The sequence below is a fragment of the Megalobrama amblycephala genome, linkage group LG1 (genome assembly GCF_018812025.1).
Source record: "Megalobrama amblycephala isolate DHTTF-2021 linkage group LG1, ASM1881202v1, whole genome shotgun sequence".
NCBI classification, from domain to species: domain Eukaryota; kingdom Metazoa; phylum Chordata; class Actinopteri; order Cypriniformes; family Xenocyprididae; genus Megalobrama; species Megalobrama amblycephala.
This window is the reverse complement of record NC_063044.1, coordinates 63102428-63120786: the sequence shown is the minus strand read 5'-3', so window position 1 is coordinate 63120786 and position 18359 is coordinate 63102428. Positions and strand designations below refer to the sequence as shown.

General features: G+C 36.2%; 1 protein-coding gene across 1 annotated transcript; it reads left to right on the top strand.

Annotated features, from left to right (window-relative positions):
- Positions 1 to 1094: 1094 nt before the first annotated feature.
- itgb3a (integrin beta 3a) lies at positions 1095 to 17364 on the top strand. Its single transcript, XM_048208168.1, has 15 exons — positions 1095 to 1270; positions 1510 to 1595; positions 1709 to 1913; positions 3695 to 3947; positions 4038 to 4200; positions 4542 to 4703; positions 6544 to 6639; positions 6752 to 6841; positions 7181 to 7315; positions 7592 to 8021; positions 11518 to 11740; positions 11993 to 12090; positions 12459 to 12578; positions 15917 to 16083; positions 17139 to 17364. The coding sequence occupies exons 1-15, from the start codon at positions 1210 to 1212 to the stop codon at positions 17202 to 17204; spliced, it is 2355 nt and encodes a 784-aa protein (XP_048064125.1). The 5' UTR covers positions 1095 to 1209; the 3' UTR covers positions 17205 to 17364.
- Positions 17365 to 18359: the final 995 nt, after the last annotated feature.

The window sequence follows — 18359 nt, the reverse complement described above, 5'->3', positions numbered from 1 at the left end:
AATTGCACTTATTCTGTCATCTAAGATTCAATTATTGTTGTGCAGAAAAAAATATATGTACACTCATACACACCTCGGGTCGTTTGCGACCCTATACAATTTTTACACAAAATGAACGCAAAAACAGGCATTCTTTTTATAATTTTATTATTTTTTTCTTGTTATATTCTTTATAATAAATTGATTGAGGAATATTAAGAAGGTTGATGTGTAACTTTAAAAAATGAACGAGGAGGAGGGTAGTGAATGATGTCCCGGGTCACAAAAGACCCGAGGTATGCATTTAAGGGTTAAATGTTTTTATATATAAGACTTACCCACATTCAATTGTTGATAAAATGTGCACGACGTCATCGTTTTCACAGATACTTGTTTTTGTTGTTTACATGGAGACCGTTTTCAAAACGCTTGCACTTTTAAACCCGTTTTCAGGCACCCAAAATGCCGTTGTCATGTAAATGAACAGCCAAAATGCATAAAAAGTTTTCAGTTTTTAGCTGAAAACGGTGTTGTGTAAACAAGACACCGTTTTCAACTAAAAACATAAAACATTTTATGCATTTTGGCTGTTGATTTACACAACAACTGCGTTTTGGTGGCCTGAAAACATTTTGAAAACGGGTTTCAAAGTGCAAAGTTTTGAAAACGGTCTCCGTGTAAACAACAAAAACGCGAATCTGTGAAAATAGTGTTTCATCGCCATCTAATGGCCTGACAGCAGAATTTTTAGTCATTTCCACGGATTCGTATGAATGGGGATCGTTTTGACAATGGTGTTGTCCGTGGAAAACTCAAAGGAAACATTTCTCCGTTTTAAGCATATAATTAATTTCGTTTAACCGTACCCCAAAAGAGGGGCAATTTAGTCTCAAGTAGTACTGAAACAGTACACTTACAAGTATACTTCTAGTACATTGATATTAATATACTTACTACATTAAAAATATACTTGAACTTCACTTAAGTATACTTATACTTATTTTTTAGTAAGGGAGTGCTCACACGTTGAGTCTTAGGCTATATTGCCTGTGGTGACACATTTCATGTGTCTTGATGAAACAGACTGCATTTGCGAAATGCTGAAACACATTAGGTCATCTGTCCTTACATGTCTCGGAACGGTAGTTTCCACTCCCAGTTTGTACATTAGAGAATCAGAGTGGAAACAGTGTTTCAGCAGGAGGCCCTCTGTAATTTGGTTCTGTTAAAATGGGACAAATTTTGATGGAAGTTTGGATACCAGTTTTACTTCTAGTTTCCTCAGCTGCGAGTAAGTTTGCTTTTTGTTATTTGTTGTGTGTTTAGTTAATGACACAAAGAATGTAAAGAATGTGTATGTGCTGCAAACATTTTTTAAAATTACTCTTTGCACTCTTTGATTACTTTTTGACTTGTTTCAACACAACTGAGAGGCTGTTAAATGGAACTTGAAAGAAACTAATTTCTAAAGAGTAGCAAGAAACTATTTAAAGTAAGTGTATGAGATTAATGACAGTCTTGTTACTCTAGGCTCTAACATTTGCACTTCCAGAGGAGTGAGTACCTGTAAAGAATGTCTGTCGATCCATCCAACCTGTGCTTGGTGCTCTCAGGAGGTACACTAATAAACACAGTTTCATCCACATGCATAAATGAACACACCCGTATAGACACTCAAATGGCTGTTTGAAATGTCTCGCTCTGATTGTTATGTTTGTGTGTGTGTTAGATCTTTGGAAAGGGAGGGTCAGGTATGTCCCGGTGTGATCTCAAAGACAGTCTCATTCAGTCTGGTTGTGGCGTGAAGTTTATTGAGTTTCCAGTTAGCAGTATGAGGACCCTAGAAGACGTACCCCTGAGTGACAAGGCAAGGGGTTCAGCCAGCGATATCACTCAGATCCAACCCCAAAAAATCCACCTAACCCTCAGGCCAGGTATGCTATTTCAACAAAACAAACATGTGCTTATTACAGATACATGCTCCCTGTATATATTAACTCATGTTTCCCACTGCAATCCAATTACATATTTCTCATTGCATAGTTTTTGGTAAATTCCCCATCTTTTCTTTTCTTTTCTTTTCTTTTCTTTTTCTTTTGACATTAAAACCCTGATACTATGATCTTGATCTTTGGGGTCCCAGAGAAATTATTAAAACTATTATTTTATTATATATTTTAAACAACAACAACAACAACAGCAATAATAAGAAATGTAATTTTTTTGCAATTTTCTATCCTTTTTTAACAACAATGACAGTAATACCAATGCAATAACAACAGTTACAATACTTAATTATTATTATATTCCCAAAGAAAAAAGCATTTTTTTAATTATTATTTTCTTATTTTTTAAATAATAATAGCAATAACAACAACAAAATGTCACTATTATTTTAGTCTTCAAATTCTTTTTATATATTACTGTGACCAAAACAAAAACCACTAGACCAAAATTATATTTATCATCATATTTTTTTAAAGTTTTTTAAAGTTTGTTACTGAGTTTGAGATTTCAAGATCTTGTACAATCAGAACAAATCATGAAGTTTACACATGATATTTAAATCTTAAAGTATATGACCCCAAACAGATCATGCTCTCAAAGAATCCATGTCAATTTCTGCTATTAGTAAACTGATGTCTTACTCCCGGTTTCACAGACAAGGCTTAAAGGGTTAGTTCACCCAGAAATGAAAATTCTGTCATTTATTACTCACCCTCATGTCGTTTCACACCCGTAAGACCTTCGTTAATCTTCAGAACACAAATTAAGATATTTTAGTTGAAATCCGATTGCTCCGTGAGGCCTCCATAGGGAGCAATGTCACTTCCTCTGTCAAGATCCATAAAGGTACTAAAAACATATTTAAATCAGTTCATGTGAGTACAGTGGCTCAATACTAATATTATAAAGCGACGAGAATATTTTTGGAGCGCCAAAAAACAAAACAAAATAACAACTTATTTAGTGATGCTTCATGAAGAATCGGAGCATTGTGAATCTGTGTGTCAAATCTGCAGTTCAGAGCGCCAGAGTCACGTGATTTCAGCAGTTTGGCGGTTTGACCCGCGATCCGATTCATGATTCGATAGTACACTGATTCAATTATGCTCCTAATCTTCCTGAAGCAGTGTTTTGAAATCGGCCATCACTAAATAAGTCGTTATTTTGTTTTTTTGCCGCACCAAAAGTATTCTCGTCGCTGTATAATATTAATATTGAACCACTGTAGTCACATGAACCGATTTAAATATGTTTTTAGTACCTTTATGGATCTTGAGAGAGGAAATGTCATTGCTGTCTATAGAGGCCTCACTGAGCAATCGGATTTCAACTAAAATATCTTAATTTGTGTTCCAAAGATGAACGAAGGTCTTACGGGTGTGAAACGGCATGAGGGTGAGTAATTAATGACAGAATTTTCATTTTTGGCTGAACTAACCCTTTAAGACAGTCCCAGACTAAAATGCATGTTTGAGCTGTTTTAACTGAAAGCAACCTGTACTGAAATATCTTAAAATATGTCAGTGTCATTGTTTTGTCTCAAGATGCACACCAGTAATATTTTTTTTTCTAGAGTATATATATAAAAAATACTTAAATGCCCTAATTGAACTAAGGCCTAATCCTGGCTTAATCTAAGCCCTGTCTGTGAAACATTGTCTTTAAATTTAGATAGTTCTAACTTTTACTTCCCTCCCATTTCTTTAAGGTGATTCAAAGAAATTTACTGTCAATGTGAAGCAAGTATCTGATTACCCAGTTGACCTGTACTACCTGATGGACATGACCAATACCATGAAGGACGACCTGCAGCAACTTTATGCACTTGGTAATGATCTGGCCACTGCCTTACGTGGCGTCACCAGTAATCTGCGCATGGGATTCGGAGCTTTTGTAGACAAACCGCTCTCACCTTATATGTACATTTACTCTGAAGAAGTCATCAGGAATCCTTGCCATAAGTAAGCTCAAGTTCATTTCACATTGGCCAATAGAGAAGCAAATGACATTTGGAGCAAGTGACTAAGTTTGGTGATTTCTGTCTTTTTTAGGTCTTTTGAACCCTGCCCTCCGCAATTCGGCTATCGTAATGTACTGTCTCTGACGGAGCAAGTAGAGCGGTTCACAGAAGAAGTGAAGAAACAGAAAGTGTCCAGAAACAGAGATGCTCCTGAGGGAGGATTTGATGCTATCATGCAAGCAGTAGTATGCAAGGTGAGACAAAATGTACACACAAAGAAAAAACTGACAATATTCATCCTTTACACAATAAGGTCGCTAGTGGAAAAAAATATTTAAAAATAAATCTGAGTAAAGTTGTTCTGTTTGTAGTCTCAAAGCCTAAAGAAAAGCATTTTGAGCTCCATTTTGATTATTTGTTAAGAAAAAAGGACATACACTATAAACCTTATGCATCAGGGAACATTAGCGGTTGGTCTACAAATTAAACAACCCGATGATATCCACTTACTCTCAAATTTTCTCTTAGGTTGTGTCTCATCCATTTTATCCGTTCTCTTTACCATTCTATATGACCTTCTTTCTCTTTCTACCAGGAGAAGATTGGATGGAGGCCTGATGCATCTCATTTGCTAATCTTCACAAGTGATGACAGAAGTCATTTGGCTTTGGATGCAAAGCTGGCCGGAATTGTCCAGCCCCATGATGGAGAGTGCCACATCAATAACAACAATGAATATGACAAGTCCACTATACTGGTCAGCCAACACATATATATATATATATATATATATATATATATATATATATATATATATATATATATATATATATATATATACAATAAATATATATATATATATATATATATATATATATATATATATATATATATATATATATATATATATATATATATACACATACGTTCCTGACTTAAGTTACCTTCCTGGGGCGTCTCCTAATCGACACTCAATAAATTTCCTGATCTTTCGGAGTGTCTCCTAATCGACACTTAATAACATTTCAGGTCAACGTCTTGACCCCCTTAAACCTTGTTTCCTAACCTGACTTGCTGCAGCAATAACCAGAGACTCCAGTTTTTGTCCTTCAAAGCTTTAATCACGGCCGGGAGAGTTCTCATCAATTCCAGAGAATCTCTCTCCGAACAAAGGAATACAACAGGTTTTATAGGATTTCAGGTACACTTCACAGTCAGTATGGCATGATCTATTACTCATTATCATCAGTCTCAATACGATTGGTTTAGATTTAAGAAAACATCTCGGTTTCTCTGTCCCGCATAAATTTAGATTAGAAAAACTGAATCACAAGATCATTAAAAATGTCTCAGGGTTAATAGTTCAGATTACTCAATAGGTTGAAACAATTCCTCGAAGACTATTTTTTATCCTTAGAAGGATGCTAGCCAGCACAGCAGAATTTTTCTGAATCACAACACTCAGTCCTAGTGACTAATTCTCTGTTTCAGAGTTAGATTATTATTATTGCACAGTGATAATAAGATAATATTAAGAAATGTTTCTTGAGCATCAAATCATCATATTGTGATTTCTGAAAACTGGAGTAATGATGCTGAAAATTCAGCTTTGCCATCACAGGAATTTGAAAATTCCTTTGAAAACATTTGAAAATATGTTAAAATTTTTGATCAAATAATGCAGCCTCAAAAACATAAAAAATATCTTACTGACCGCAAACCTTTGAAACTATATACAGTATATATAGTTTTTTAGGGCCCGAGCACCGATGGTGTGAGGACCCTATTGGAATTGCTCAGCCAATTATTCTTCTTCTCCAAAATGAATCGCATTTTTGAGGGCCTAAACGTTCTCAAAAACTCATGAAACTTTGCACACGTGTCAGAAGTGGTGAAAATTTACATCTGATATGGGTTTTAGAATTAGGTGTGGCAAAACGGCTCGATAGCGCCACCTACAAAATTTCAATTAAGCGCCCTTCGTGCTACGTTTCACGTACAGTTATGAAATTCGGTAGACAGATGTAACAGCCCAATACCTACAAAAAAGTCCCAGGGTGCAAAGTTTGTAAACCCAACAGGAAGTGAGATATTTTGAATTTTCTCTACAAAATTTTGGCAGTTTTTGCCATTTCCACATGTCGTACTTTGACGAACTCCTCCTAGAGCTTTAATCAGATCAATGTCATATTTGGTCAGTCTAATCTAAAGGCCTTTGAGACGTTAAATTGCGAAGATCTAGAGTTTTCACTGAAGGGCGTGTCCGTGGCGGCCTGGCAAAGTTCGATGTTTCGCCATGAAACAGGAAGTTGTTGTAACCCAGGCATACAATGTCCGATCTGTTTCAAACTTCACATGTTCGATGATAGTCCTTGCCTGAAGACATCAACATGGCAATATTCAGTGACGGTCAAAGCGCCACCTGAAAGGAAGTGTGGCATTTCGAAATGACTTTGGCATAATTCTCCTGTATTCACTCGCTTACATGCATGTCGCCCACTGTTCACTGTTTTCCTAAGGCCAATGGGTGGCAGTGAGCCCGGGTGCGAGGGCCCTTTCATCGCTGCTTGCAGCTTTAATTGTATGTGTATTTGTAGGACTATCCTTCACTTGGCATGATCACGGACAAGATATCTGAGAATAACATCAACCTCATCTTTGCTGTAACCAGCAATATAATGCCACTATATCGAGTGAGTTTCTATATTTTTTGTCAAACATATGCTTACAACACATTTGTGCATAACATGCACACATTTACAAACACATTAATGGGAGTTTTTTATGTTTCCTGCATTCTCACAGAATTACAGCGAGCTGATTCCTGGCTCTGCGGTTGGAACGCTCTCCAAAGACTCTGGAAATGTTGTGCAACTCATTCTGGATGCATATGCGGTAAATCACTTTGGCAGGAATTAATACAGTCTCCGATTTGTGAGAACTTGTTAGTTATGAGAACTATGTGTTCTGTTTTGCTTTTGATTTTTTATGTGTTTTTTATGTGTTTCAACAAATTAACCAGATTTTAGCTTTGCAAATACATAGTGTCCGTGTGTTCTCCGATTGTATTACAAAAAATTGAAAGTATACATAAATTCATTTCAATTTTAGTAGGTGGTATGCCACTCTGAACACTCTCGTATTTTACCATTACAAGCCAGTAGGGCTTAAACTCAAATAAAGGGAGAAGTCAGAGAGGTTGACCTTTGATCTATGTGCCATTTGTCTTTGTAGAAGATCAGGTCTAAGGTTGAGCTGGAGCTGTTGGGTGTGCCAGATGAGTTATCTCTATTCATCAACGCAATATGCCTGGATGGAGAGGTCATCGAAGGTGTCCGGTCCTGCGGCGGACTCAAAATTGGAGATATGGTCAGCACCCGATGCACTCAATTATATAGTTAGCAACTATATAGTTTATGTACCTGTCAGTAAGGTTCAATTTAAACACTATTCATTCTGTAATAAAAGGAATGTATTCACATTTGACAGATGCTTTTATCAAAAGCGACTGATATCGCATTCAAGCCATATGTTTTATCAGTTCATGCATTCTCTGGGAATCGAACCCATAACCTTAGCATTGTTAGCACCACAATTCTACAGTTTAAGCTATAGGAATATGCTCTTTATCTTACTCTCCCATAGGTTTCATTTAACATTGAGGCAAAACTTCACGGCTGTCCCAAAGAGAAGAATCGGACCTTCATCGTGAAGCCACTGGGCTTTAAAGACAGCCTTCAGGTCACTGTGGACTTTGCTTGTGATTGTGGCTGTCAGCAGTCCTCCGAGCCCGATAGCCCGTCCTGTCACCACGGCAATGGAACGCTGGAGTGCGGCGTGTGCCTGTGCGATCCGGGCCGACTGGGCTCTCGATGCGAGTGCTCTGAGGGCGAATATAATCCCAGCCAACAAGACCGCTGTAGCCCTAACCCAGAGACGCCGGTCTGTAGCGGACGCGGAGACTGCGTGTGCGGCCAGTGTGCCTGTCGCTCGAGTGATTTTGGGAAGGTTTGGGGGCCGTACTGTGAATGTGACAACTTCAGCTGCCTCCGTTCCAAAGGACAGCTATGTTCAGGTAAGGTTGGACACAATGGCCTTGACTCATTATATCTGGAAAAAAATACATTTAGCATTGCATGTTTGTAAATGATTACACAGCTTTTCGCTAATCACAGAGACAGTGTTTCACCATATTAGGTCAAAATTTGATCCACATTTGGAACCAAAACAGCGTCTGACTTATGCATCTGACTTATGCTCGATTTATTAGATGTTATGGAATGATGATCTTCAGTTTTGCATGTCTGTGCACATTACCTGCTCAGAGTGCCAGCAGCCTGAAGTCTGTCACATGATTTAGGTTGCACACATCATATTCTCTCTTCAGTTAAACATTGAGTCTAATGCATGAAATAATGTACTGGTCGAAAATATGAGACTTTGAGTAGCATGTGTGATAGGTATTGTTAGTTAAATGCTTTTTAGTTTTTTTAGTTTGATTAGACAATAGCTCAATAGCTTAGAGTTGGTATATGGGTGTTTGAACTACATGAAGAATAAGAGTCAGCAAGTATAAATAAATGAAAATATATGTGTCAGTAGACATGCACACACACGTTTTATGGGGACTTTCCAAATACATATACTTATTTATACTGTACAAACCAGGACCACACACACATACACATACACACACAAAATGAATAAAACAGTGTACAAACCAAAGACAAAGATTGGTCTAATTTGAATCTGAAAAGTCTGATTACTCCTTGGTTAACTGCTAGTTCTTAAGACTTAGTCTTAACATAGTGACCGTGTTTATGCAACTGGCACCAGTTTGAAATGTTCTGGTTTATGCTTCTTTCATGAATTCTGTGTGTTGAAATGAATATGATAGATTGGGAAATGTTGGGCTTGGTTTCACAGACAGGGTTTGTATTGAGCCAGGATTACTCCTTAGTTCAATAAGGGCATTAAAGTAGCTTTTATAAACGTGCCCTAGAAAAAAACATTACTGTTGTCTGTTATCTTGAGACAAAACAATGACACTGACATATTTTAAGGTATGCCAGTGCAAGTTGCTTTCTTTTAAAACAGCTCAAACATGCATTTAATCTGGGACTAGCATGAGCCTTGTCTGTGAAACTTGGGGTAAATGTTAGTTTAATGCTTTGTTGCATCAATAACACTATGTCGGTATTACGTTACATCATTTTATATTTTGTCAGAATTATTTCATAATTCATCAGAATTCACACGCTTCCTGTGGTTTAATTTAGAATATATTCATTTATATGCACTAACTGTTCAAAAGTTTGGGGTCAAGATTTTCTTTAAAGAAATACTTTTATTCAGCATGGATTTGTTAATATAATCAAAAGTGAATCAAAAATCAAAATCAAAAGTGACAGTAGAGACATTTATAATATTACAGAAAAACTTTAATATTCAAAATATTAAAGGTGCCCTAGAATTAAAAATTTAATTTATCTTGGCATAGTTGAATAACAAGAGTTCAGTACATGGAAATGACATAAAGTGAGTCTCAAACTCCATTGTTTCCTCCTTCTTATATAAATCTCATTTGTTTAAAAGACCTCAGAAGAACAGGCGAATCTCAACATAACACCGACTGTTACGTAACATTCGGGATCATTAATATGTACGCCCCCAATATTTGCATATGCCAGCTCATGTTCAAGGCATTATACAAGGGCAGCCAGTATTAACGTCTGGGTCTGTGCACAGCTGAATCATCAGACTAGGTAAGCAAGCAAGGACAATAGCGAAAAATGGCAGATGGAGCAATAATAACTGACATGATCCATGATAACATGATATTTTTAGTGATATTTGTAAATTGTCTTTCTAAATGTTTCGTTAGCATGTTGCTAATGTACTGTTATATGTGGTTAAAGTTACCATCGTTTATTACTGTATTCACAGAGACAAGAGAGCCGTCGTTATTTTCATTTTTAAACACTTGCAGTCTGTATAATGCATAAACACATCTTCATTCTTTATAAATCTCTCCAACAGTGTGTAATGTTAGCTTTAGCCACAGAGCACTATCAAACTCATTCAGAATCAAATGTAAACATCCAAATAAATACTATACTCACATGATCCGATGCATGCATGCAGCATGCATGACGAACACTTTGTAAAGATCCATTTTGAGGATTATATTAGCTGTGTGAACTTTGTTTATGCAGTGATAGAGTCGAGAGCTCGGGAGGGGGCGGAGAGCACGATTTAAAGGGGCCGCAGCCTGAATCAGCGCATTTCTAATTATGCCCTAAAATAGGCAGTTAAAAAAATGTATTTAAAAAAATCTATGGGGTATTTTGACCTGAAACTTCACAGACACGTTCAGGGGACACCTTAGACTTATATTACATCTTGTGAAAAAACGTTCGATGGCACCTTTAAGCAGCACAACTGTTTTCAACATTGATAATACAGTTTTTTGTTTTTTTTGTTTTTTACAATTGCTAGGATACATTTCTCAATACTTATGTCACTTTTCAAACTCTTCACACAGTGAGCACAACAGCAGTCTATGTGGGATAAACTGGATTATTTATCATTGCTTTGGCACAAAATACATTTAATGATGACATCTTTCAAATTAAATGAATTATTTTCTCAGTTAGAGACAAAAACCACCAAAACTCTATGTATCTACTTGCCAATTTGCACGTTTACAGAACTGTTAAACTTAAGTTAAAAATAATACAAAAATTCATAAGACAGAAATTTGCTTTCTACAATAATGCCATATTGAAATATATTCTGAATCTAAAAAATCAAATATTATCAAAGCAATTAGATGTAACAGAACACCTACACAGGGGTTAATCTTTCAATTTCATTGGCATCTATACAAAAGGGGAAAACTTAGGAATAATAATTTTATACTGGACTAGGTAACATTTACTGCAGTGAATTATAAACAGTAGAGAGTGTCATTCTTGTTTCGTAAAGATATTTTACAAAAGAAAACGTATAATGCTACCTGTTTTTTATGGTATAGAATCATAGAGAATCATTTTGCAACTGTAGTCACTATGAACAGTTGTTGTATCGCAAGAGCTGCTTGTAGGTTGTTCAGGATTTCTGCTTTTATGTTCCATTGAAAAAATAATACATTCATTTTCAGAATTTTCATTTTGGGCGAATTGTTCCTTTATGGAAAAACTTCACAATCACCTTCCTGAAATTATTTTCCTATAATTAAATTAAATTCAATTCACATTTATTTGTATAGCACTTTTCACGATACATATCGTTTCAAAGCAGCTTTACAGAGAAAGCATGTCAACATTACAATTTAAAGAATGCAGTTAGCAAATAATGTAATAATTTAGGCAATTTATTTACAATCACTGTTAGCAGTTTAACTGAACGTAGAAGCAATGAGCTCCTGGAAAAATGAATTACATTAACAATAATTAGGATATAGAAATTGTGCAATGTGCATGTTAATCCAGATGATTGCACATATGTTGATCCACATGTTGATCCAGATGATTGCTATAAGGTCTGAATCTGTTTGTTGTCTCTGTTAGGTAATGGTGAGTGCAACTGTGGGTCTTGTCACTGTAATCCTGGATGGTCCGGCGAGAGCTGTGACTGTTCGACCCGCACCGATACCTGTATGGGGGGTGGAGGAATGCTCTGTAGTGGGCGTGGCCACTGCGTGTGTGGCGTCTGTGAGTGCACTCAGCCAGGAGCTTATGGATCAACCTGTGAGAAGTGTCCCACCTGCCCAGATGCCTGCACCATCAAAAAGTGAGTGAGGATAACGTTCAGATGTTAGAAGAATCACAGAACATGATGAAACTTCTTCGGAGTGACATCTCAAACAAAATATATATATTGTGACTTAAAGGGTAGGGTGAAAGTTTAGAATATTTATGTAAAAATCAATAGACTATGGTATATATTTATTTAGGTAGCTTAATGTTTGTGTGTGGAGTATGTTTATGTGTTTTTTTTCTCTTTACTTAACTGTTTAAAGTGGATATCTGTGTGCATCTGCAGGGAGTGTGTGGAGTGTAAACATTATAAAAGAGGGGATCTGTTTGAGAAGAACTGCAATCACGTCTGCAGAGATGAGATTGTGCTGGTGGATGAGCTGGGTAATCTCTACCTCCAATCAATCCACAATACATGCCTCCCAACCGCAGTAGCCTATATAAATCTGCTTTTAAAGTATATACTAAGATTTTTTTAATGATTTTGAAAGAAGTCTTTTCTATTGTACTTAATAAAACTGCATTTATTTGATCAAAAATATTGAAAAAAAATATTGTGAAATATTATTACAATTTAAAATAACTGTAAATCTAATTTTATAGTATATAACTGCAATATTTTGATTTCTGTTATTAATGCCATTATTTACCTCGGCTTTGTTTGGCTATATGTGACTTAACCTTGAGTTTTTCATGCAGTATTTTGTTCAGTTTTTGTTCTTGCTGATTTATTAATCATCTGTTTTCTCCAGTCTTTCATGAGAAGAACGCAGTCAATTGCAGCTATAAGGATGAGGATGACTGTGTTCAGAACTTCCAGTATTATGAAGATGCCAGTGGAAAATCCTTTCTCTATCTTGTTAAAAAACCAGGTGAGAAGATAAAAGGGGCAGAGCAAGACAATATGTGACATGTAGCTGTCAAACATTGCTCATGCTAATAAACTCTCTGTGCCTCTGTGAGAGATGGGTAGATACTGGCTGTACCTCTCCTACTGTCACAGATTCTGTCGCTGAGTCTGAAATCCAATACTTCCCTACTAGTATGCGAAAAACAGTGCTCCAGAAGAGTAGTATGTCCGTAAAGTCAGTAGGCAAAAAGTCCCTGGATGACCTACTACTTCCACTGAGATTGTGAAGTGCACATTTGATGGATGCTAGTATCCCATGAGGCCATGGGAGAGGATTTATAAATGGCAGTGAAGCGACACAACTGATGCTGGTAGGCCACGTGACAGTAACAACATGGCGAATATATTGCATGCAGATTTATTCAAATTCAAATGTAGTGTACCTACACAGACAGTATGCGGTTTCAGACGCAGTTTCTTTTTAAGGACTCTTATTTTGAGTATTTTCTGTTTCCTGTGTGCTTCCTTTGTTGTCATAGTTACTGATTTGGTTTCCCTCATTACTGACAAAGAATATACACTAACAAGAAGCGATACTTAATAGAGTGATCCATTGCAACACCGGCGCCCAGCAGCAGCCCTGCGTTTCCGCCATTTTGGGGTGAAAGCGACTCACAGTCCACTAGTTTCTATGGCAATATCAGCTGCTGTGTTAAAACAAAACGTTCATTAAAGCTGAAATCTAACTTGAATGATGACAACACAGAATAAAATACTATCACTAGTGATCATCAAATCCTTTTAACAGTTTATTTTACAGACTTTGTGTTTAAAGGTGCCCTATAAAAATTGAATTTATATTGGCATAGTTAAATAACAAGAGTTCAGTACATGGAAATGACATACAGTGAGTCTCAAACTCCATTGTTTCCTCCTTCTTATATAAATCTCATTTGTTTAAAAAACCTCCGAAGAACAGGCAAATCTCAACATAACACCGACTGTTACGTAACATTCGGGATCATTAATATGTACGCCCCCAATATTTGCATATGCCAGCCCATGATCGAGGCATTAGACAAGGGCAGCCAGTATTAACGTCTGGATCTGTGCACAGCTGAATCATCAGACTAGGTAAGCAAGCAAGGACAATAGCGAAAAATGGCAGATGGAGCGATAATAACTGACATGATCCATGATATCATAATATTTTTAGTGATATTTGTAAATTGTCTTTCTAAATGTTTCGTTAGCATTTTGCTAATGTACTGTTAAATGTGGTTAAAGTTACCATCGTTTCTTACTGTATTCATGGAGACAAGAGCCGTCGCTATTTTCATTTTTAAACACTTGCAGTCTGTATAATTCATAAACACAACTTCATTCTTTATAAATCTCTCCAACAGTGTGTAATGTTAGCTTTAGCCACGGAGCACAGCCTCAAACTCATTCAGAATCAATGTAAACATCCAAATAAATACCATACTTACGCGATTAGACATGTTGCATGACGAACACTTTGTAAAGATCCATTTTGAGGGTTATATTAGCTGTGTGAACTTTGTTTATGCTGTTTAAGGCGAGCGCGAGCTCCGTGGGCGGAGAGCATGAGAATTTAAAGGGGCAGTTTAAAATAGTTTGCCCAAAATAGGCAGTTAAAAAAAATTAATAAATAAAAAATCTATGAGGTATTTTGAGCTGAAACTTCACAGACACATTCAGGGGACACCTTAGACTTATATTACATATTTTAAAAAGACGTTCTACAGCACCTTTAAGTCTTCCACTTTTTTAACAAAACCTTTGCTCTCTAGAAACCCAGTCAGTTTGGGTTAAAATTCTTTGAAGTTCAAGTATTAGCATTATAAACACTGAATCAATACCAACATATGAAATTAAATTAAGGACATGCATCAGAAAAATTGGGAATGTTGGACAATAAATACAGTATATGAAAATAACAGCTTGATTTTGCAGTGTTGTCTGTCCAAAAGTGGGAATTATGCGATAACAGACACAGCAATGCATCACGTATTATAAGATCATTATGTTTAGCGTGATCCATTAAAACGTACAATATATATATTTCAATTCAGACCTAGTGGAGTGAAACTATTACTACTATTTCTCCACTAGGTCTGATCTATATTTGCTGCAAACATGATGATCTTATTAATTATTAATTTACTATTAATAAATGTGTAAAGTTGCATAAAATGGAAATACGCTAACTACGTTACCTCAGATGGTTGAATGGTTGGATTCTGGTAAAATAAAACATATATAAGACAATACAACTTTTATTGTAGGAGCCATACAATTTACTGGTGACTTAATTTAAAAACTGTTCTATTGCGCTTCTGATTTGGTTGTGAAATTCGCTGATTTTGGGTGCGTAAGATGTAAAGGATTCTATGGTCCAGTTAGTATTTTCACTCCATAATGGCGGCCGCGCTTCCGGAGCCCCATCTAGTGGCTGTTACCCAAAAAGTATCAGAGAGAATGACTCACAAGAGAATGACTTGTACGGCAGCGTTTGTGCATGAAGGTACCTCACGAAATTGATTTCGAACAGACTTCTGAGGCAGCGTAACAGTTTAATGATCTACAGCAATATAGCGCGAGCTTTGGTGAGAACTAAACAAATATTTAATTATTACAGTTGTAATTTCTCGATAGAAATGATATCAAAATTGAAATATGTTGGTCAAAATCGTACATTTATACACAAAATGAGCAGCAAACGCAACTTTCGGACGCCATCTTTATTTTTCTAGCTCAACTGTCACAGAATGGAAAGCACAGGATTGTGGGATATCAAAGGCAGATAAAGATACATCCATGCTTCCTTCAAAAATCGATTAGATGAAGGTATCTCATGAGACAGGAAGTGAAGGTAACACTGGATTCGGACGTGCCTTACTACCTTGAAATGTGTCCTCAGAAGGCAGCATTTTCCAGTTTTCGGACGCAGCCAAAGTGTTGCCTCTTGGGTTTTATAGCTACTCTTTGCTACTGATTATGCTCACCTGTGTCTTGTTTGGTTCCTCATTTGGCTTTCTGTATGTATAGCCCTCAGTTTCACTTGTGTTTTGTCTCTTCTTGTTGCATTATCATGTGATTTTCTGTTTCTTTTGCATTTATCCTGTGCTCCTGAGTGTTTTGTTTCTTTTATTAAATCTAAACTGCTGCAATTAGATCCTCATCTTCTCTCCATGTTTGACCACACTGTGACACTTTTTTTTTTTTTGACAGAATATTAAATATATCCTGAATAGATCAGTTCAAATGGCAAATTAATATAAAGTATGATCCCCCCCTTAAGAATAAGTCTTGTAATTGCTGATTTGTTTTTTACAGTGTGTCAGGATGGTCCTGATGTCTTGGTGGTTGTCCTATCGGTCACTGGTGCGATCCTGCTGCTGGGTTTGGCTGCACTTTTGGTGTGGAAGCTCCTGGTCACCATTCATGACCGTCATGAATTTGCCAAGTTTGAGGAAGAGAAAGCCAAGGCTAAGTGGGAAGCGGTGAGACATGCATTCAGACTATTTTTTTTCGTATGGTGCAAAACCAGTCATATCTTGTTAGTGTTATCTGCTTCTTGCACTAGTCTTACTTCCTCTAAGACCTTCCAGTGTGCTCCAGTCTAGCCATGTTTAGTCTCAGACAAAATAACACCTTCACCTAAGAAAAGGTTCTATATAGAATCTTAAAGCAGAACTAAGTAACTTTTTTTTACCTTCATAAATAGTTTTCTAAGTCCTTACGATGGTTAATTGACTTGTAGTGGTGTGTTTGAGGCGTGCACTAACCCCCTTCTGGCACGTCTACGCCAGAAAACAGCACTTGCAAGTTGAGCTGCGCCGACCCGACACAATCTTGCCTCATGTTCATGTTCACGTTCACGCGAGAGTGACAAAATGCTTTGCGGTAATTCAAAAACAATGTATATATTATGACTTTATAAGACAATTTTGAAAATTACCCACCTCCATCAAGATTTCTTGTACTGTATTTGCAAAACTACTCCGCTGGTGAGCGTTGTAGTCGTTGTAGTCCAGAGCTGCGCTTGGAGTATTTACGACAGTGTGATTCACTGAAGGAACCTGTAGGGGGAGCTTCGCAAATCTTACTGAGTTCTGCTTTAAGGGGTTCTGTCAGGGGTTCTGTCTGTTAAGGGGTTCTGTCACTCCATATATACAGAACCTTTTAGCGGTTCCCATCATGGGATAATTTAATGGCTTTTTCATCAATTTTGTTTTAATTCTTTTTTTAACTTTCATTTTTATGAATTAAGCGGCTCATAAACATACCATATCAGTAGAAAAAAAATTAAATAAGGGTAAAACATGAAAGTTATGCAATCATGTGACATTTCTCCTTATTGTCTTAAAGAGTTCTTTTAAAACTGTGTCATGAACCCTTGGGTTTTATATAGAAGAACCCCACTGAACCTTTTTTTCTAAGACTGTAGAATCATAGGAGTGTAATATGACATTGATGGTAACTTTACAATATGGTCCCAATGGTAAATACATTAACATGTATTTAACATTATGAAACTCTCTCACTTGTCTTTAAGGCTAATAATCCGCTCTACAAAGGAGCCACCAGCACCTTCCAAAATGTAGCATATCGTGGCAGTTAAGAAACTACAACTGCCTCTGTCAAGAACTACTGATCATCTCTACAACATATCTTAGCCAGTCACAAGCTGGTTTCACCCAGGCTTGTGACTATTTAGAACTGTTGTGACTATTACAGAATGTACCAAAACATTTTTATTATTATTATTATTATTATTATTATTAGATGATTAAAATGGTACCATTCAAAGGTTTGTGGTCAGTATGATTTTTTTTTTTTTAATTCAGCAAGGATGCATTTTAGACTTGACGTTCTATTCATCAAGAATAGAATAAAAAAAAAAAAAATCATGGTTTCCAAAAAATAATACATTTCATAATAAGAAGAACTTTCTTGAGCACCAAATCAGAATATTAGAATGATTTCTTACAAATTATGTGGCACTGAAAACTGGAGTAATGATGCTGAAAAAGTCATTATAAATGATAATATTTTACTATATATATTTATTTTCCTGTGTTTTTAATCAAACAATTGCAGCCTTGGTGAACAGAATCCTTCAGACCCAAAACTTTTGAACAGTAGTGTATAATTTGGCCAATGAAACAATATTTTGACTGACTTTTTTCCTCCATTGTAATGTAAATATTGTGATAATAAGAATACACTTTAATCTTATATGGTTCTGTGTGTATAAAACAGGATTAAGCACTCAGTAGTGACAAGTATAGTTACAGTGTGAACATGGTCAGTGTAACCTCAATTGCAATTTTTAATGATTCAATGATCCAAAGTCAGTTTTTTCACTTATACCACAGTTACCTCAATGGTGTTATTTTGTTAATAATAAATGTTGTTATATATGCTAAACAAACAGTTGTTTGAGTACAGACGACAGTGTTGTCAATCCCTGTTCACACAGATCTGTGAAAACGATTAAAAATGCTGTATTGTGCATGCCAGGCAGATAGTTGGCAATGTCACTTTGTAAAGAAACACTATGCGAAACCTGTTTTCAAAAATTTGTTTTCAGTCCACCAAACGCTTAATTTTTAAGCATGCATTCTCAAGATGTCGTTTTATTTTTAAAGGTGTGTAGTTTTTCTGGTGTTAAAAGACTTACTTGTACTTCCTTTATTATACAGAAACAAAAATATCAGGTCATTTACTGTATTAAAACTGTCCACTATTTGTCCGTGCATCCCAAACATAATCA

Excerpts from the sequence above, each read along its gene's own strand:
- itgb3a (XM_048208168.1), top strand. The coding sequence starts at position 1,210 with ATGGGACAAATTTTGATGGAAGTTTGGATACCAGTTTTACTTCTAGTT. Across the intron at positions 4,201-4,541 it reads TGCAAGCAGTAGTATGCAAG|GAGAAGATTGGATGGAGGCC; the intron begins GTGAGACAAAAT and ends TCTTTCTACCAG. Across the intron at positions 8,022-11,517 it reads CAAAGGACAGCTATGTTCAG|GTAATGGTGAGTGCAACTGT; the intron begins GTAAGGTTGGAC and ends TGTCTCTGTTAG.